General features: G+C 41.5%; 1 protein-coding gene across 1 annotated transcript in view; it reads right to left on the reverse strand.

Annotated features, from left to right (window-relative positions):
- LOC140151586 (coiled-coil domain-containing protein 93-like) overlaps nt 1–22,291 on the reverse strand; it is a 71,820-nt gene that overhangs the window by 5,062 nt on the left and 44,467 nt on the right. Inside the window, exon 16 of the mRNA XM_072173982.1 lies at nt 1,428–1,541. Within this exon, the coding sequence (XP_072030083.1) occupies nt 1,428–1,541 (114 nt within the window). The remainder of the gene's footprint in view (nt 1–1,427; nt 1,542–22,291) is intronic.

A 22,291-nucleotide genomic window follows, 5' to 3' on the forward strand; every position in this document is an offset into this window, starting at 1 on the left:
CAGGATAAATAATACAAATGGCTATAAAGTGATCAAAATATAAAAAATATTATACTAAAATTGGCATTTTGTACCGTATCCTGTATGCATGGTATGTTAGGCAAAAATGACTATTTTTGAAAGCGCCAACTTAATACTAAAACACAAAAAATACAAAACAAATCTTATGTTCCTAGTAACATTAAACTACATTCTTTCAGATGCAAAAGACTAGAAATTCATATCTGGTGTACACCTAAAGTTATTAGGGGTCAAAATTTGCCGATTTTAAGCACCATTTGTGGCTGAACCACTTTAGTGGTGGCCTAAAATTCTGTAGGGGTCTAGAAATTTCTCTTTTTTTTAATTGCTCATAGACATTGGCATATGGTTAATCCATTCTGAACATAATTAGGACCTATAAGTGCACTGTAACATTATTATGGGTCCTTCAAAATCAAGATAATTTGATTGAACAGTACGAAGTGCTGATTTTGACCCCTCTGAAATCCCAACGAAATTCAAATCTATCTTTTTGGCATTAGGTATTTCAGACACAGCCAGTGAGTGACCACATTCAAAAAGAGGATCACAACTGATTCAATTAAGAAGAAAGTGCCCTCAAAGAGAGCACTTTGTCATTTGGACCCTTAAATTCCCTAATTTTGGTCGAGGTCGCCAAACTTTGATTGCCCGCCATTCGCAAACTAAATGGAATTTGAATTTTTTCTTGTGACCTCACCTAGGGATCCATAATAGGTACCCCTGAGCCAAAGGAGAGCAAAATCCAAGAGGGTGGGTGTACACTCAATCTGTTTTGATATGGACTGACCCATTGGTTTAAATCTTGTTTTTATTATTTGATCTATACAGGTGAGATGGAATTTTAATTTAGTCTTAAAAGATATTTTGAAATCTCTGACTGTCTTAAAAGTACAGCCTCTGCTTTCTTGCAAAATTCTGATACAAGGAAAATGCACATAATGCCGTCAATGGGCAGGAAAAACATTGTATGTGCTTGTGGCCCCTGAACTTGTTTAAAACAAAACTGCCAACAGGTACGAGATTTTGCTTTAAACATGTTCAGGGACATATGACACATAGGAGGTTTTTCCTGCACAACGACGATGTGCTTCATTGATCTGCATCATATAGAGTACATGTAGCTGTCTGCATGTACACGTTAATCTGGATTTGACAAATCCACATAGAGAGTAGTACTAGTTCCATGCCCCTTGCTGCATTGCACTGAATTTTTATAATTTTTTACGATTTTTTGAATGAGCAAACCATGGATCATTGAAAAGGCCATTAATTCAGATCTCAGTTCCCATTGATATAATTCTCATTCCTTTTCTTTTCTTGAATTTTTTCCCAGTTAAACTGCGCATGTGATTATATTAGTCCTGGACCTATACAGAAATATATCCTATCACTAAAACACCTACCTCTTTGAAGTCCCTGACTGTCTTGAAGTAAAGCCTCTGTTTCTCAACAAGATCTAGATATGTATCATTGAGTTGATCTCGCCTCATTTTCTCCTCTTGCTTCTTCTTTTCCACCTGTGTAATGAGACGGTAATATCATTTAGCTTTGAAAAGACACTCACAGATTCATAATCCAATGTCCAACTTCCTTATACGTTGTACATTTTCAAATTTAAAAAATTATAAATTGAATCCAACATTTTAATAAGTTTGATTAAATGGATACTTTTTAAAAATTAACATTTACAACATTTTTTATCCACGAAACAAGTTGACAACCATAATACCAAAAATGAAAGTTTATCATTTATTTGATCGAAAAGAGAAAATACAAATTTAGAAGTTTTAGAAGTAGATACAGAAATACAGTGTCTTGGTTCAAGTCTTTGGCATTTGCCTTATTAAAATAACAAAGCTTTTCCACAAAAGGACTATCAAGCAATTCCAAGTGCACAATGATGACCTGTCATATTAAGAATTCAACAGGAGTTACAAAGAAAGAAAGATAACAAAGAACTAGAAGGCTATATATTTGTACACAAATACGGCTATACCCGCATGTTATCGGTGTACCCAAACTTACAGTCCTTATTTGCTGCACTCTCGTGCAAATAAAAAACTTGTAAAAAGTCCCTCCCAGGGGAGTTGTCTCTCCATAGATTGCCGTTGTCAGTCTCTCTTATCCACAGTGAGGCTATACAATATGATTAGGGAAAACTATTCCAGAGGGAGTATGTAAATTAAATGGAACAGCCATTTCAGAGGGAGTATGTAAATTAAACGGAACAGCCTATTTTGGGACCATTTCAGAGGGAGTATGTAAATTAAATGGAACAGCCAATGGGTATGTAATTTAACTGGAACAGCCTTAAGGCTTCACGCTGGTATTTCCAATTATTATATTAATAATTATAATACGGATATGTCTGTTTAGTCCTACATGTGTAGGGAGGGGGGTATTGGGGTGTTAGTAACAATATAATTCTCAGGTGCTACTGTGTACAAATTCTAAGCCCGGAAGCTGCTTTATTTGATGAGAAACGGCCGGCCCTTTGTTTTAACATTTGGGGCCCTGGGGCCCATAATATTTGACTTATGAGGTCCATGGACATATGTTGAAGTTTAATTCTCTAGTGCTATCAGTAGACTCAAGCTGGGCACTGTAGCTGCTTTATTTACTGAGTAACGGCCGGCCCTATGTTTTAGCGTTTGGGGCCCTGGGGCCCATATAATGTAATATATGGGGCTCACATGTACATATAACAATGTGATTTTAAGATGCAATATGTGTACTAACTCTGAGCCCTAAAGCTGCTTTATTTACAGAGTAACGGCCGGCCCTATGTTTTAGCGTTTGGGGCCCAAGGGCCCATATTATGTGACATATGGGGTTCATATATACATATGACAATATAATGCTGAAGACTTATCTGTGTACCAAATCTGAGCCCTGAAGCTACTTTATTTGCTGAGAAACGGCCGGCCCTTTGTTTTAACCTTTGGGCCCCTGGGGCCTCTAGCCTTGTATATCTGGGGCCAAAATGGGCAAAAGGCACATCTACAATTTAGGGCTTATACATGTGCAACATATGAGCCCTAGTGCCCTTGTAGCTTTAGAGCTAGGCTTGTCAATCTGTTGCCCCTTATTTTTAACATTTGGGCCCCTGGGGCCCATAATATATAACATATGGGGCTCATGTATATTTGTATTTATAGAGTACCCCTGGGGCTATCAGTGTACCAACTCACGGCCCTGAGGTTGCTCCATCTGATGAGAAACGGCATGGTTTGTGGTTTTACATTTGGGCCCCTGGGGCCCGTGACCTTTGACCTCTGGGGCCGGGATGGGCAAAAGGCACATCTACGGGGTAGGGCCCATAAGTGTACCACATATGGGCCCTGTGGCCCTTGTAGTTTTAGCGCTAGCCTTGACAGAATGATGTGTTTGATAGGAGGAGAAGGAGATGGAGAACTAGAAGGCTATATATTTGTACACAAATACGGCTATACCCGCATGTTATCGGTGTACCCAAACTTACAGTCCTTATTTGCTGAGGACTTAAAATAAAGAAATTGTAAAAACTCGCCCAATTGGGCAGAAAATGTGTAAAAAGTGAAAGCCCAAGTCACAAGCTTTAATTGAATGTAGGTTGCACTGTCGTAGCACGTACAATAAAGAAATTGTAAAAAGTCCCCTCGCAGGGGAGTCGTCTCTCTTACTCTCCATAGGTGGCTGTTGTCAGTCTCTCTTATTCACAGTGAAGCTATGCAATATGATTAGGGGGAAACTGTTCCGGAAGGAGTATGTCATTTAAATGGAACAGCCATTTCAGAGGGAGTATGTAAATTAAAAGGAACAGCTTATTCTGGGGCCATTTCAGAGGGAGTATGTAAATTAAATGGAACAGCCAATGGGTATGTAATTTAACTGGAACAGCCTTAACGCTTCACGCTGGTATTTCCATTACCATCATATAATATTATAATACGGATCTGTCTTACGTGTTTGGGGTGGGTGGGTGTATGTTAGTAACAATATAATTCTCAGGTGCTATCTGTGTACAAATTCTGAGCCCGGAAGCTGCTTTATTTGATGAGAAACGGCTGGCCCTTTGTTTTAACATTTGGGGCCCTGGGGCCCATAATATTTGACTTCTGAGGCCCACGTACATATGTTAAAGTATAATTCTCTAGTGTTATCAGTAGACTCAAGCTGGGCGCTGTAGCTGCTTTATTTACTGAGTAATGGCCGGCCCTATGTTTTAGCGTTTGGGGCCCTGGGGCCCATATTATGTAATATGTGGGGCTCATATGTACATATAACAATGTAATTCTCAGGTGCAATCTGTGTACAAACTCTGAGCCCTAAATCTGCTTTAATTGATGAGAAACGGCCGGCCCTTTGTTTTAACATGTGGGGCCTTGGGGCCCATAATTTTTGACTTATGAGGCTCATGTATATATGTTTAAGTATAATTCTCTAGTTCTATCAGTAGACTCAAGCTGGGCATTGTAGCTGCTTTATTTACCGAGTAACGGCCGGCCCTATTTTTTGCGTTTGGGGCCCTGGGGCCCATGTTGTGTGACACATGGGACTCATATATACATATAACAATATAATGCTTAAGACCTATTAGTGTACCAAATCTGAACCCTGTAGCTACTTTATTTGCTGAGAAACGGCCGGCCCTTTGTTTTAACATTTGGGCCTCTGGGGCCCCTAGCCTTGAACATCTAGGGCCAAAATGGGCAAAAGGCACATCTACAATTTAGGGCTTATACATGTGCCACATATGAGCCCTAGTGCCATTATAGCTTTACAGCTAGCCTTGTCAATCTGTTGCCCTTTATTTTTAACATTTGGGGCTCTGGGGCCCATAATATATAACATATGGGCTCAAGTATACTTGTTTTTATAGAGTACCCCTGGGGCTATCAGTGTACCAACTCACGGCCCTGAGGCTGCTTCATCTGATGAGAAACGGCATGGTTTGTGTTTTTACATTTGGGCCCCTGGGGCCCGTGACCTTTCCCCACTGGGGCCGAGATGGGCAAAAGGCACATCTGAGGGGTAGGGCCCATAAGTGTACCACATATGGGCCCTGGGGCCTTTGTAGTTTTAGCGCTAGCCTTGTCAGAATGATGTGTTTGATGGAGGAGAAGGAGGAGAAGAAGATGAAACCCAACTAGAAGGCTATATATTTGTACACAAATACGGCTATACCCGCATGTTATCGGTCTACCCAAACTTACAGTCCTTATTTGCTGAGGACTTAAAATAAAGAAATTGTAAAAAGTCGCCCAATTGGGCAGAAAATGTGTAAAAAGTGAAAGTCCAAGTCACAAGCTTTAATTGAATGTAGGTTGCACTATCGTAGCACTTAAAATAAAGAAATTGTAAAAAGTCCCCTTTTCCAGAGGGAGTATGTAAATTAGATGGAACAGCCAATTGGTAATAGTCTCTCTTACTCACAGTGAGGCTATGCAATATGATTCAGGGAAACTATTCCAGAGGGAGTATGTAAATTAAATGGAACAGCCATTTCAGAGGGAGTATGTAAATTATACGGAACAGCCTTTTGGGGGCCATTTCAGAGGGAGTATGTAAATTAAATGGAACAGCCAATGGGTATGTAATTTAACTGGACGCTGGTATTTCCAATTATGATAATACGATCTGTCTGTTTAGTCCTACGTGTGTGGGGTGGATATATGATTCAGGGGAAACTATTCCAGAGGGAGTATGTAAATTAAATGGAACAGCCATTTCAGAGGGAGTATGTAAATTAAACGGAACAGCCTATTTTGGGGGCCATTTCAGAGGGAGTGTGTAAATTAAATGGAACAGCCAATGGGTATGTAATTTAACTGGAACAGCCTTAACGCTTCACGCTGGTATTTCCAATTATTATATTATAATACGGATATGTCTGTTTAGTCCTACGTGTGTGGGGTGGGTGGGTATGTGATAATTCTCAGGTGCTACTGTGTACAAATTCTGAGCCAGGAAGCTGCTTTATTTGATGAGAAACGGCCGGCCCTTTGTTATAACATTTGGGGCCCTGGGGCCCATAATATTTGACTTATGAGGCCCATGGACACATGTTGAAGTTTAATTCTCTAGTGCTATCAGTAGACTCAAGCTGGGCACTGTAGCTGCTTTATTTACTGAGTAACGGCCGGCCCTATGTTTTAGCGTTTGGGGCCCTGGGGCCCATATAATGTAATATATATGGGGCTCACATGTACATATAACAGTGTAATTTTCAGGTGCAATCTGTCTACAAACTCTGAGCCCTAAAGCTGCTTTATTTGATGAGAAACGGCCGGCCCTTTGTTTTAACATTTGGGGCCCTGGGGCCCATAATATTTGACTTATGAAGCTCACGTACATATGTTGAAGTATAATTCTCTAGTTCTATCAGTAGACTCAAGCTGGGCATTGTAGCTGCTTTATTTACAGAGTAACGGCCGGCCCTATGTTTTAGCGTTTGGGGCCCTGGGGCCCATATGATGTGACATATGGGGGTCATATATACATATGACAATATAATACTGAAGACCTATCTGTGTACCAAATCTGAGCACTGTAGCTACTTTATTTGCTGAGAAATGGCCGGCCCTTTGTTTTAACATTTGGGACCCTGGGGCCCCTAGCATTGTACATCTGGGGCCAAAATGGGCAAAAGGCACATCTACAACTTAGGGCCCATACATATGCCACATATGAGCCCTAGTGATCTTGTGCTTTTAGAGCTAGGTTTGTCAATCTGTTGTACCATATTTTAACATTTGGGCCCCTAGGGCCCATAATATATAACATATGGGGCTCTTGTATATTTGTTATCATAGAGTACCCCTGGGGCTATCAGTGTACCAACTCAGGGCCCTGAGGCTGCTTCATTTGATGAGAAATGGCATGCTTTGTATTTTCACATTTGGGCCCCTGGGGCCCGTGACCTTTGACCTCTGGGGCCAAGATGGGCAAAAGGCACTTCTACGGGGTAGGGCCCATAAGTGTACCACATATGGGCCCCAGGGCCTTTGCAGTTTTAGCGCTAGCCTTGACAGAATGATGTGTTTGATAGGAGGAGAAGGAGGAGAAGGAGGAGAAGGAGGAGAAGGAGGAGAAGGAGAAGGAGATGAAACCATAGGATAACAATATACCCGTCCATGCTTCGCATGCGGGTATAAGGAGAAGGAGATGGAGAAGAAACTAGAAGGCTATATATTTGTACACAAATACGGCTATACCCGCATCTTATCGGTGTACCCAAACTTACCGTCCTTATTTGCTGAGGACTTAAAATAAAGAAATTGTATGTGTAAAAAGTGAATGTCCAAGTCACAAGCTTTAATTGAATGTAGGTTGCACTGTCGTAGCACTTAAAATAAGGGGAGTCGTCTCTCTTACTCTCCATAGGTTGCTGTTGTCAGTCTCTCTTACTCACAGTGAGGCTATGCAATATCATTCAGGGGAAACTATTCCAGAGGGAGGATGTAAATTAAATGGAACAGCCATTTCAGAGGGAGTATGTAAATTAAACGGAACAGCCTTTTGGGGCCATTTCAGAGGGAGTATGTAAATTAAATGGAACAGCCAATGGGTATGTAATTTAACTGAACAGCCTTAACGCTTCACGCTGGTATTTCCAATTATGATATAATACGATCTGTCTGTTTAGTTCTACGTGTGTGGGGTGGATGGGTGTGTGGGTGTTAGTAACAATATAATTCTCAGGTGCTATCTGTGTACAAATTCTGAGCCCGGAAGCTGCTTTCTTTGATGAGAAACGGCCTGCCCTTTGTTTTAACATTTGGGGCCCATAATATTTGACTTATGAGGCCCATGTACATAATTATGTTGAAGTATAATTTTCTAGTGCTATCAGTAGACTCAAGCTGGCCACTGTAGCTACTTTATTTACTGAGTAACGGCCGGCCCTATGTTTTAGCGTTTGGGGCCCTGGGGCCAATATTATGTGATATATGGGGCTCATATGTACATATAACAATGTAGTTCTCAGGTGCAATCTGTGTACAAACTCTGAGCCATAAAGCTGCTTTATATGATGAGAAACGGCCGGCCCTTTGTTTTAACATTTGGGGCCCTGGGGCCCAATATATATGACTTATGGGGCTCATGTACATATGTTGAAGTATGATTCTCAAGTGCTATCAGTAGACTCAAGCTGGGCATTGCAGCTGCTTTATTTACTGAGTAACGGCCGGCCCTATGTTTTAGCGTTTGGGGCCCTGGGTCCCATATTATATGACATATCGTCGTCCGTATTCCATAGTGGCGTATAGTGGGGCGCCGCGAATAAACAACTTTTCGAGAAAATCGGGTTTGAAGAAATGCCAATTTAAAATCGAGTTGTGTAAATCAGACATTCATTATATTTTGTAAATGATGTGAAATTTCTGTAGTAAACTAAATAGATTTTATTGTTTATATATTTTTAAAAGAAATAAATACATACTATTTCTGGGAAACTGAAAATAAAACTATACGTCACTATGGAAAACGAACAAAACGCAATACCCTAACCTTACGTTAACCGTACGCCACCTCGGTCGCCGTGTAATCCCTATGGCGTTACTTTTCGGTCGTTCAGATTCCATAGTGGCGTATAGCTCCGATAGGTGTACGCCACTATGACATACGATTTTTTTCATTTTTTGCCGATATTTCATAATTATAAAATGTGTATAAAAAGTGGCGTATGGTCGATACGCCACTATGGAATACAAAAAATGTCACTTTGTAACTATACGCCACATTTAATTAATTAATTACTAATTAATTAGCTAATTGTGACTGATGAGACTTAGAAAAAATGAAAGAGAACATCATTAAAAACATATGTGCCAATTTTCAAAAAAATGACCAAAAATCACTATACGCCACTATGGAATACAGCCGACGATATGGGGATTATATATACATATGACAATATAATACTAAAGACCTATCTGTGTACCACATCTGAACCCTGTAGCTACTTTATTTGCTGAGAAACGGCCGGCCCTTTGTTTTAACATTTGGGCCCTGGGGCCCCAGCCTTGTACATCTGGGGCCAAAATGGGCAAAAGGCACATCTACAACTTAGGGCCCATACATATGCCACATATGAGCCCTAGTGATCTTGTACTTTTAGAGCTAGGCTTGTCAATCTGTTGCACCATATTTTAACATTTGGGCCCCTGGGGCCCATAATATATAACATATGGGGCTCTTGTATATTTGTAAATATAGAGTACCCCTAGGGCTATCAGTGTACCAACTCAGGGCCCTGAGGCTGCTTCATTTGATGAGAAATGGCGTGCTTTGTATTTTCACATTTGGGCCCCTGGGGCCCATGACCTTTGACCTCTGGGGCCAAGATGGGCAAAAGGCACTTCCACGGGGTAGGGCCCATAAGTGTACCACATATGGGCTTCAGGGCCTTTGTAGTTTTAGCGCTAGCCTTGACAGAATGATGTGTTTGATGGAGAAGGAGAAGGAGGAGGAGGAGAAGAAACCACAGGATAACAATATACCCGTCCATGCTTCAGCATGCGGGTATAACTAGAAGGCTATATATTTGTACACAAATACGGCTATACCCGCATGTTATCGGTGTACCCAAACTTACAGTCCTTTTTTGCTGAGGACTTAAAATAAAGAAATTGTATGTGTAAAAAGTGAAAGTCCAAGTCACAAGCTTTAATTGAATGCAGGTTGCACTGTCGTAGCACTTAAAATAAAGAAATTGTAAAAAGTCCCCTCCCAGGGGAGTCGTCTCTCTTACTCTCCATAGGTTGCTGTTGTCAGTCTCTCTTACTCAGGTAGTATGTAAATTTAATGGAACAGCCATTTCAGAGGGAGTATGTAAATTAAATGGAACAGCCAATGGGTATGTAATTTAACTTAAACAGCCTTAACGCTTCACGCTGGTATTTCCAATTATGATATAATACGATCTGTCTGTTTAGTCCTACGTGTGTGGGGTGGATGGGTGCGTGCGTGGGTGTTAGTAACAATATAATTCTCAGGTGCTATCTGTGTACAAATTGCTGAGGGCTTAAAATATAGACATTGTAAAAAGTCGCCCAATTGGGTGGAAAATGTGTAAAATTGAAAGTCCAAGTCACAAGCTTTAATGCAGGTTGCACTCTCGTAGCACTTAAAATAAAGAACTTGTAAAAAGTCCCCTGCCATGGGAGTTGTCTCTCCATAGATTGCTGTTGTCAGTCTCTCTTATTCACAGTGAGGCTATGCAATGTGATTAGGGGAAAACTGTTCCAGAGGGAGTATGTAAATTAAATGGAACAGCCATTTTAGAGGGAGTATGCAAATTAAACGGAACAGCCTATTTTGGGACCATTTCAGAGGGAGTATGTAAATTAAATAGACCAGCCAATGGGTATGTAATTTAACTGGAACAACCTTAACGCTTCACGCTGGTATTTCCAATTATTATACTAATAATTATAATATGGATATGTCTGTTTAGTCCTACGTGTGTAGGATGGGGGGGGTATGTGGGTGTTAATAACAATATAATTCTCAGGTGCTACTGTGTACAAATTCTGAGCCCGGAAGCTGCTTTATTTGATGAGAAACGGCCGGCCCTTTGTTTTAACATTTGGGGCCATGTGGCCCATAATACTTGACTTATGAGGCCCATGGACCTATGTTGAAGTTTAATTCTCTAGTGCTATCAGTAGACTCAAGCTGGGCACTGTAGCTGCTTTATTTACTGAGTAACGGCCGGCCCTATGTTTTAGCGTTTGGGGCCCTGGGGCCCATATAATGTAATATATGGGGCTCACATGTACATATAACAATGTGATTTTCAGGTGCAATCTGTGTACTAACTCTGAGCCCTAAAGCTGCTTTATTTACAGAGTAACGACCGGCCCTATGTTTTAGCATTTGGGGCCCTGGGGCCCATATAATGTAATATATGGGGCTCACATGTACATATAACAATGTGATTTTCAGGTGCAATCTGTGTACTAACTCTGAGCCCTAAAGCTGCTATATTTGATGAGAAACGGTCGGCCCTTTGTTTTAACATTTGGGGCCCTGGGGCCCATAATATTTGACTTATGAAACTCATGTACATATGTTGAAGTATGATTCTCTAGTTCTATCAGTAGACTCAAGCTGGGCATTATAGCTGCTTTATTTACAGAGTAACGGCCGGCCCTATGTTTTAGCGTTTGGGGCCCTGGGGCCCATATTATGTGACACATGGGGCTCATATATACATATAGTAGTATAATGCTTAAGACCTATTAGTGTACCAAATCTGAACCCTGTAACTATTTTATTTGCTGAGAAATGGCCGGCCCTTTGTTTTAACATTTGGGCCTCTGGGGCCCCTAACCTTTAACATCTGGGCCCAAAATGGGCAAAAGGCACATTGAAAACTTAGGGCTCATACATGTACCACATATGAGCCCTAGTGCCCTTATAGTTTTAGAGCTAGCCTTGTCAATCTGTTGCCCCGTATTTTAACGTTTGGGGCCCTGGGGCCCATAATATATGACATATGCGGTTCATGTAAACTTGTATATATAGAGTACCCCTGGGGCTATCAGTGTACCAACTCAGGGCCCTGAGGCTGCTTCATCTGATGAGAAACGGCATGGTTTGTGTTTTTACATTTGGGCCCCTGGGGCCCGTGACCTTTGACCTCTGGGGCCGAGATGGGCAAAGGCACATCTGCGGGGTAGGGCCCATAAGTGTACTACATATGGGCCCTGGGGCCCTTGTAGTTTTAGCGCTAGCCTTGACAGAATGATGTGTTTGATAGAAGAAGGAGAAGGAGGAGAAGGAGATGGAGATGAAACCCAAGGATGGCAATATACCCGTCCATGCTTCGCATGCGGGTATAAGAAGGCTATATATTTGTACACAAATACGGCTATACCCGCATGTTATCGGTGTACCCAAACTTACAGTCCTTATTTGCTGCACTCTCGTGCAAATAAAGAACTTGTAAAAAGTCCCCTCCCAGGGGAGTTGTCTCTCCATAGATTGCCGTTGTCAGTCTCTCTTATTCACAGTGAGGCTATACAATATGATTAGGAGAAAACTATTCCAGAGGGAGTACGTAAATTAAATGGAACAGCCATTTCAGAGGGAGTATGTAAATTAAACGGAACAGCCTATTTTGAGACCATTTCAGAGGGAGTATGTAAATTAAATGGAACAGCCAATGGGTGTAATTTAACTGGAACAGCCTTAAGGCCTCACGCTGGTATTTCCAATTATTATATTAATAATTATAATACGGATATGTCTGTTTAGTCCTACGTGTGTGTGTGGGGGGGGGGGGTATTGGGGTGTTAGTAACAATATAATTCTCAGGTGCTACTGTGTACAAATTCTGAGCCCGGAAGCTGCTTTATTTGATGAGAAACGGCCGGCCCTTTGTTTTAACATTTGGGGGCCCTGGGGCCCATAATATTTGACTTATGAGGTCCATGGACATATGTTGAAGTTTAATTTTCTAGTGCTATCAGTAGACTCAAGCTGGGCACTGTAGCTGCTTTATTTACTGAGTAACGGCCGGCCCTATGTTTTAGCGATTTGGGGCCCTGGGGCCCATATAATGTGATATATGGGGCTCACATGTACATATAACAATGTGATTTTAAGATGCAATATGTGTACTAACTCTGAGACCTAAAGCTGCTTTATTTACAGAGTAACGGCCGGCCCTATGTTTTTAGCGTTTGGGGCCCAGGGGCCCATATTATGTGACATATGGGGTTCATATATACATATGAAAATATAATACTGAAGACCTATCTGTATACCAAATCTGAACCCTGTAGCTACTTTATTTGCTGAGAAACGGCCGGCCCTTTGTTTTAACATTTGGGCCCCTGGGGCCCCTAGCCTTGTACATCTGGGGCCAAAATGGGCAAAAGGCACATCTACAACTTAGGGCCCATACATATGCCACTTATGAGCCCTAGTGATTTTGTACTTTTAGAGCTAGGCTTGTCAATCTGTTGCACCATATTTTAACATTTGGGCCCCTGGGGGCCATAATATATAACATATGGGGCTCTTGTATATTTGTAAATATAGAGTACCCCTAGGACTATCAGTGTACCAACTCAGGGCCCTGAGGCTGCTTCATTTGATGAGAAATGGCGTGCTTTGTATTTTCACATTTGGGCCCCTGGGGCCCGTGACCTTTGACCTCTGGGGCCAAGATGGGCAAAAGGCACTTCTACGGGGTAGGGCCCATACGTGTACCACATATGGGCTCCAGGGCCTTTGTAGTTTTAGTGCTAGCCTTGACAGAATGTTGTGTTTGATGGAGAAGGAGGAAAAGGAGGAGAAGAAACCACAGGATGGGAAGATACCCGTCCATGCTTCGCATGCGGGTATAAGGAGAAGAAACCAAACTAGAAGGCTATATATTTGTACACAAATACGGCTATACCCGCATGTTATCGGTGTACCCAAACTTACAGTCCTTATTTGTACAAAGTCGCCCAATTGGGCAGAAAATGTGTAAAAAGTGAAAGTCCAAATCACAAGCTTTAATTGAATGTAGGTTGCACTGTCGTAGAACTTAAAATAAAGAAATTGTAAAAGTCCCCCCCAGGGGAGTCATCTCTTACTCTCCATAGGTTGCTGTTGTCAGTATCTCTTACTCACAGTGAGGCTATGCAATATGATTGGGGAAACTATTCCAGAGGGAGTATGTAAATTAAATGGAACAGCCATTTCAGAGGGAGTATGTAAATTAAACGGAACAGCCTATTTTGGGACCATTTCAGGGGGAGTATGTAAATTTAATGGAACAGCCAATAGTATGTAATTTAACTGGAACAGCCTTAACGCTTCACGCTGGTATTTCCAATTATTATATTAATAATTATAATACGGATATGTCTGTTTAGTCCTACGTGTGTGGGGTGGGGGGTATGTGAGTGTTAGTAAAAATATAATTCTCAGGTGCTACTGTGTACAAATTCTGAGCCCGGAAGCTGCTTTATTTGATGAGAAACGGCCGGCCCTTTTAACATATGGGGCCATGAAGCCCATAATATTTGACTTATGAGGCCAATGGACATATGTTGAAGTTTAATTCTCCAGTGATATCAGTAGACGCAAGCTGGGTACTGTAGATGCTTTATTTACTGAGTAACGGCCGGCCCTATGTTTTAGCGTTTGGGGCCCTGGGGCCCATATAATGTAATTATATGGGGCTCACATGTACATATAACAATGTGATTTTCAGGTATGAAGCCCATAATATTTGACTTATGAGGCCAATGGACATATGTTGAAGTTTAATTCTCCAGTGATATCAGTAGACGCAAGCTGGGTACTGTAGATGCATTATTTACAGAGTAACGGCCGGCCCTATGTTTTAGCGTTTGGGGCCCAGGGGCCCATATTATGTGACATATGGGATTCATATATACATATGACAATACAAATTCAAAGTATAGACCTCTGGAAAAGGCAACCGTTACTACTAGTTTCACAGCATACCCTCACTTACGATCATTGGGTATACCGATCATCAGACAGATAATTTGTCATGGTTTCAACTTAACAGTAATGCATATACAGGTATATACATTCTGTGGTGTCAGAACCATGACAAAAGCCACATCCAGCACAAGTCTCTACTCCAAAAGTAGTCGAAAGTGCTCAACCACTATAAATAGTGGGGGCGTAATATAAGTATTATTTTTCAGGTGACTAACTTTGGAATTAAAAGTGCTCAAACCCATTACAGGTGAGCGTAGAAACAAATTCAAAGTATAGACCTCTGGAAAAGGCAACCGTTACTACTAGTTTCACAGCATACCCTCACTTACGATCATTGGGTATACCGATCATCAGACGGATAATTTGTCATGGTTTCAACTTAACAGTAATGCATATACAGGTATATACATTCTGTGGTGTCAGAACCATGACAAAAGCCACATCCAGCACAAGTCTCTACTCCAAAAGTAGTCGAAAGTGCTCAACCACTATAAATAGTGGGGCGTAATATAAGTATTATTTTTCAGGTGACTAACTTTGGAATTAAAAGTGCTCAAACCCATTACAGGTGAGCGTAGAAACAAATTCAAAGTATAGACCTCTGGAAAAGGCAACCGTTACTACTAGTTTCACAGCATACCCTCACTTACGATCATTGGGTATACCGATCATCAGACGGATAATTTGTCATGGTTTCAACTTAACAGTAATGCATATACAGGTATATACATTCTGTGGTGTCAGAACCATGACAAAAGCCACATCCAGCACAAGTCTCTACTCCAAAAGTAGTCGAAAGTGCTCAACCACTATAAATAGTGGGGCGTAATATAAGTATTATTTTTCAGGTGACTAACTTTGGAATTAAAAGTGCTCAAACCCATTACAGGTGAGCGTAGAAACAAATTCAAAGTATAGACCTCTGGAAAAGGCAACCGTTACTACTAGTTTCACAGCATACCCTCACTTACGATCATTGGGTATACCGATCATCAGACGGATAATTTGTCATGGTTTCAACTTAACAGTAATGCATATACAGGTATATACATTCTGTGGTGTCAGAACCATGACAAAAGCCACATCCAGCACAAGTCTCTACTCCAAAAGTAGTCGAAAGTGCTCAACCACTATAAATAGTGGGGGCGTAATATAAGTATTATTTTTCAGGTGACTAACTTTGGAATTAAAAGTGCTCAAACCCATTACAGGTGAGCGTAGAAACAAATTCAAAGTATAGACCTCTGGAAAAGGCAACCGTTACTACTAGTTTCACAGCATACCCTCACTTACGATCATTGGGTATACCGATCATCAGACGGATAATTTGTCATGGTTTCAACTTAACAGTAATGCATATACAGGTATATACATTCTGTGGTGTCAGAACCATGACAAAAGCCACATCCAGCACAAGTCTCTACTCCAAAAGTAGTCGAAAGTGCTCAACCACTATAAATAGTGGGGGCGTAATATAAGTATTATTTTTCAGGTGACTAACTTTGGAATTAAAAGTGCTCAAACCCATTACAGGTGAGCGTAGAAACAAATTCAAAGTATAGACTCTCTGGAAAAGGCAACCGTTACTACTAGTTTCACAGCATACCCTCGCTTACTATCATTGGGTATAACGATCATCAGACGGATAATTTGTCATGGTTTCAACTTAACAGTAATGTATATACAGGTATATACATTCTGTGGTGTCAGAACCATGACAAAATCCATCAGCATGAGTCTCTACTCCAAAGTAGTCGAAAGTGCTCAACCACTATAAATAGTGGGGCGTAATATAAGTATTATTTTCAGAGGTGACTAACTTTGAATTAAAAGTGCTCAAACCCATTACAGGTGAGCACTTTTAATTCCTAAGTTAGTCACCTGAAAAACAATACTTGTTATATTACGCCCCCACTATTTATAGTGGTTGAGCACTTTCGACATTGGGTAGAGATGTCTGGATGGATTTTGTCATGGTTCTGACACTTAACAGAATGTATATACCTGTATATGCATTACTGTTAAGTTGAAACCATGACAAATTATCCGTCTGATGATCGGTATACCCAATGATCGTAAGTGCTCAACCAGTGAGGGTATTGCTTCAGGTTAACTAGTAGTAACGGTTGCGCCCCCCTTTTACAGGTGGTCTATACTTTGAATTTGTTTCTACGCTCACCTGTAATGGGGTATATTATATGCATTTTGAGCACCATGACAAATTTTAATTCCAAAGTTAGTCACCTGAAAAATAATACTTATACATATGACAATATAATACTAAAGACCTATCTGTGTACTAAATCTGAGCCCTGTAGCTACTTTATTTGCTGAGAAACGGCCGGCCCTTTGTTTTAACGTTTGGGCCCCTGGGGCCTCTAGCCTTGTACATCTGAGGCCAAAATGGGCAAAAGGCACATCTACAATTTAGGGTTTATACATGTGCAACATATGAGCCCTAGTGCCCTTGTAGCTTTAGAGCTAGGCTTGTCAATCTGTTGCCCCTTATTTTTAACTTTTGGGCCCATGGGGCCCATAATATATAACATATGGGGCGCATGTATACTTGTATTTATAGAGTACCCCTAAGGCTATCAGTGTACCAACTCAGGGCCCTGAGGCTGCTTCATCTGATGAGAATCAGCTTGGTTAGTGTTTTTACCTTTGGGCCCCTGGGGCCCGTGACCTTTCACCTCTGGGGCCGAAATGGGCAAAAGGCACATCTACGGGGTAGGGCCCATAAGTGTACCACATATGGGCTCTGGGGCTCTTGTAGTTTTAGCGCTAGCCTTGACAGAATGATGTGTTTGATAGGAGAAGGAGAAGGAGAAGGAGGAGAAGGAGATGGAGAAGAAACCACAGAATGGCAATATACCCGTCCATGCTTAGCATGCGGGTATAACCACAGAACTAGAAGGCTATATATTTGTACACAAATACGGCTATACCCGCATGTTATCGGTGTACCCAAACTTACAGTCCTTATTTGCTGAGGACTTAAAATAAAGAAATTGTAAAAAGTCGCCCAATTGGGCAGAAAATATGTAAACAGTGAAAGTCCAAGTCACAAGCTTTAATACGCTGGCGAGGTTACGTAATTAATCGGATTAATTACCATAGCAATAGGTGAAAACAATTTTGAACATATCGCGCTGCACTACAAGCAGGTTACACTCCTCACCTGTGTATGTCTGCAATCATAGATTGAATACAATACTGGTCTTTTCAAAGATACTAACCTTACAGGTGCAAGTATTCAGCATGATATGGTTCAATGAAGAGGTACCGCGTGAAGGTATCAGTGCAGCGCGGTATTATTCAAAAATTGTTTTCACCTATTGCTATGGTAGTTAATCCGATTATTACGTAACTTCGCCAGCGTATTGAATGTAGGTTGCACTGTCGTAGCACTTAAAATAAAGAAATTGTAAAAAGTCCCCTCCCAGGGGAGGCGTCTCTCTTACTCTCCATAGGTTACTGTTGTCAGTCTATCTTATTCACAGTGAGGCTATGCAATATGATTAGGGGAAAACTATTCCAGAGGGAGTATGTAAATTAAATGGAACAGCCATTCCAGAGGGAGTATGTAAATTAAACGGAACAGCCTATTTTGGGGCCATTTCAGAGGGAGTATGTAAATTTAATGGAACAGCCAATGGATATGTAATTTAACTGGAACAGCCTTAACGCTTCACGCTGGTATTTCCAATTATTATATTACAATACGGATCTGTCTGTTTAGTCCTATTTGTGTGGGGTGGGGGTGTGGGTGTTAGTAACAATATATATAATTCTCAGGTGCTATCTGTGTACAAATTCTGAGCCCGGAAGCTGCTTTATTTTATGAGAAACGGCCGGCCCTTTGTTTGAACATTTGGGGCCCTGGGGCCCATTATGTTTGAGTTATGAGGTCCATGTACATATGTTGAAGTATAATTCTCTAGTGCTATCAAGCGACTCAAGCTGGGCACTGTAGCTGCTTTATTTACCGAGTAATGGCCGGCCCTATTTTTTAGCTCTTGGGGCCCTGGGGCCCATATTATGTGATATATGGGGCTCATATGTACATATAACAATGTAATTTTCAGGTGCAATCTGTGTACAAACTCTGAGCCCTAAAGCTGCTTTATATGATGAGAAACGGCTGGCCCTTTGTTTTAACATTTGGGGCCCTGGGGCCCATTGTATTTGACTTATGAGGCTCATGTACATATGTTGAAGTATAATTCTATAGTTCTATCAGTAGGCTAAAGCTGGGCATTATAGCTTCTTTATTTACTGAGTAACGGCCGGCCCTATGTTTTAGGGTTTGGGGCCCTGAGGCCCATATTGTGTGACACATGGGGCTCATATACACATATAGCAATATCATGCTGAAGACCGTTTAGTGTATCAAATCTGAACCCTGTAGCTGCTTTATTTACTGAGTAACGGCCGGCCCTATGATTTAGCGTTTGGGGCCCTGGGGCCCATATAATGTAATATATGGGGCTCACATGTACATATAACAATATAATTTTCAGGTGCAATCTGTGTAAAAACTCTAAGCCCTAAAGCTACTTTATTTGATGAGAAACGGCCGGCCCTTTGTTTTAACATATGGGGCCCTGGGGCCCATAATATTTGACGTATGAGACTCATGTACATATGTTGAAGTATGATTCTCTAGTTCTATCAGTAGACTCAAGCTGAGCATTGTAGCTGCTTTATTTACAGAGTAACGGCCGGCCCTATGTTTTAGCGTTTGGGGCCCTGGGGCCCATATTATGTGACACATGGGGCTCATATATACATATAGTAGTATAATGCTTAAGACCTATTAGTGTACCAAATCTGAACCCTGTAACTATTTTATTTGCTGAGAAATGCCCGGCCCTTTGTTTTAACATTTGGGCCTCTGGGGCCCCTAGCCTTTAACATCTGGGCCCAAAATGGGCAAAAGGCACATTGAAAACTTAGGGCTCATACATGTACCACATATGAGCCCTAGTGCCCTTATAGTTTTAGAGCTAGCCTTGTCAATCTGTTGCCCCTTATTTTAACATTTGGGGCCCTGGGGCCCATAATATATGACATATGGGGCTCATATAAACTTGTATATATAGAGTACCCCTGGGGCTATCAGTGTACCAACTCAGGGCCCTGAGGCTGTTTCATCTGATGAGAAACGGCATGGTTTGTGTTTTTACATTTGGGCCCCTGGGCCCGTGACCTTTGACCTCTGGGGCCGAGATGGGCAAAAGGCACATCTGTTGGGTAGGGCCCATAAGTGTACTACATATGGGCCCTGGGGCCCTTGTAGTTTTAGCGCTAGCCTTGACAGAATGATGTGTTTGATAGAAGAAGGAGAAGGAGAACTAGAAGGCTATATATTTGTACACAAATACGGCTATACCCGCATGTTATCGGTGTAGCCAAACTTATAGTCCTTATTTCTGAGGACTTAAAATAAAGAAATTGTAAAAAGTCGTCCAATTGGGCAGAAAATGTGTAAAAAGTGAAAGTCCAAGTCACAAGCTTTAATTGAATGTAGGTTGCACTGTCGTAGCACTTACAATAAAGAAATTGTATAAAGTCCCCTCCCAGGGGAGTCGTCTCTCTTACTCTCCATAAGTTGCTGTTGTCAGTCTCTCTTACTCACAGTGAGGCTATGCAATATGATTAGGGGGAAACTATTCCAGAGAGAGTATGTAAATTAAATGGAACAGCCATTTCAGAGGGAGTATGTAAATTAAACGGAACAGCCTTTTGGGGGACATTTCAGAGGGAGTATGTAAATTAAATGGAACAGCCAATGGGTATGTAATTTAACTGGAACAGCCTTAATGCTTCACGCTGGTATTTCCAATAATGACATAATACGTACGATCTGTCTGTTTAGTCCTACGTGTGTGGGGTGGATGGGTGTGTGGGTGTTATTAAAAATATAATTCTCAGGTGCTATCTGTGTACAAATTCTGAGCCCGGAAGCTGATTTCTTTGATGAGAAACGGCCCGCCCTTTGTTTTAACATTTGGGGCCCTGGGGCCCATAATATTTGACTTATGACTTACATAATTATGTTGAAGTATAATTCTCAAGTGCTATCAGTAGACTCAAGCTGGACAGTGTAGCTGCTTTATTTACTGAGTAACGGCCGGCCCTATGTTTTAGCGTTTGGGGCCCTGGGCCCATATTATGTGACATATGGGGCTCATATGCACATATAACTATATAATTCTCAGGTGCAATCTGTGTACAAACTCTGAGCCCTGAAGCTGCTTTATTTGATGAGAAACGGCCGGCCCTTTGTTTTAACATTTGGGGCCCTGGGGCCCATAATATTTGACTTATGGGGCTCATGTACATATGTTGAAGTATAATTCTCAAGTACTATCAGAAAACTCAAGCTGGGCACTTGTAGCTGCTTTATTTACTGAGTAACGGCCGGCCCTATGTTTTAGCTTTTGGGGCCCTGGGGCCCATATTATGTGACATATGGGGGTTATATATACATATGACAATATAATACTAAAGACCTATCTGTGTACCAAATCTGAACCCTGTAGCTACTTTATTTGCTGAGAAACGGCCGGCCCTTTGCTTTAACATTTAGGCCCCTGGGGCCCTAGCCTTGTACATTTGGGGCCAAAATGGGCAAAAGGCACATCTACAACTTAGGGCCCATACATATGCCACATATGAGCCCTAGTCATCTTATACTTATAGAGCTAGGCTTGTCAATCTGTTGCACCATATTTTAACATATGGGCCCCTGGGGCCCATAATATATAACATATGGGGCTCTTGTATATTTGTATATAATAGAGTACCTCTAGGGCTATCAGTGTACCAACTCAGGGCCCTGAGGCTGCTTCATATGATGAGAAATGGCGTGCTTTGTATTTTCACATTTGGGCCCCTGGGGCCCGTGACCTTTGACCTCTGGGGCCAAGATGGGCAAAAGGCACTTCTACAGGGGTAGGGCCCATAAGTGTACCACATATGGGCCCCAGGGCCTTTGTAGTTTTAGCGCTAGCCTTGACAGAATGATGTGTTTGATGAAGGAGGAGGAGAAGGAGATGAAACCCAAGGATGGCAATATACCCGTCCATGCTTCGCATGCGGGTATAAGGAGAAGGAGATGAAACCACAGGATGGCAATATACCCGTCCATGCTTCGCATGCGGGTATAAGGATAACAATATACCCGTCCATGCTTCGCATGCGGTGCGGGTATAACTAGAAGGCTATATATTTGTACACAAATACGGCTATACCCGCATGTTATCGGTGTACCCAAACTTACAGTCCTTATTTGCTGAGGACTTAAAATAAAGAAATTGTAAAAAGTCGCCCAATTGGGCAGAAAATGTGTAAAAAGTGAAAGTCCAAGTCACAAGCTTTAATTGAATGTAGGTTGCACTGTCGTGGCACTTAAAATAAAGAAATAGTAAAAGTCCCCTCCCAGGAGTCGTCTCTCTTACTCTCCATAGGTTGCTGTTGTCAGTCTCTCTTACTCACAGCGAGGCTATACAATACGATTAGGGAAACTATTCCAGAGGGAGTATGTAAATTAAACGGAACAGCCATTTCAGAGGGAGTATGTAAATTAAACGGAACAGCCAATGGGTATGTAATTTAACTGGAACAGCCTTAACGCTTCACGCTGGTATTTCCAATTATGATATAATACGGTCTGTCTGTTTAGTCCTACGTGTGTGGGGTGGATGGGTGCGTGCGTGGGTGTTTGTAACAATATAATTCTCAGGTGCTATCTGTGTACAAATTGCTGAGGACTTAAAATATAGAAATTGTAAAAAGTCGT

The sequence above is a fragment of the Amphiura filiformis genome, chromosome 4 (assembly GCF_039555335.1).
Source record: "Amphiura filiformis chromosome 4, Afil_fr2py, whole genome shotgun sequence".
In the NCBI taxonomy this organism is placed as follows: Eukaryota; Metazoa; Echinodermata; class Ophiuroidea; order Amphilepidida; family Amphiuridae; genus Amphiura; species Amphiura filiformis.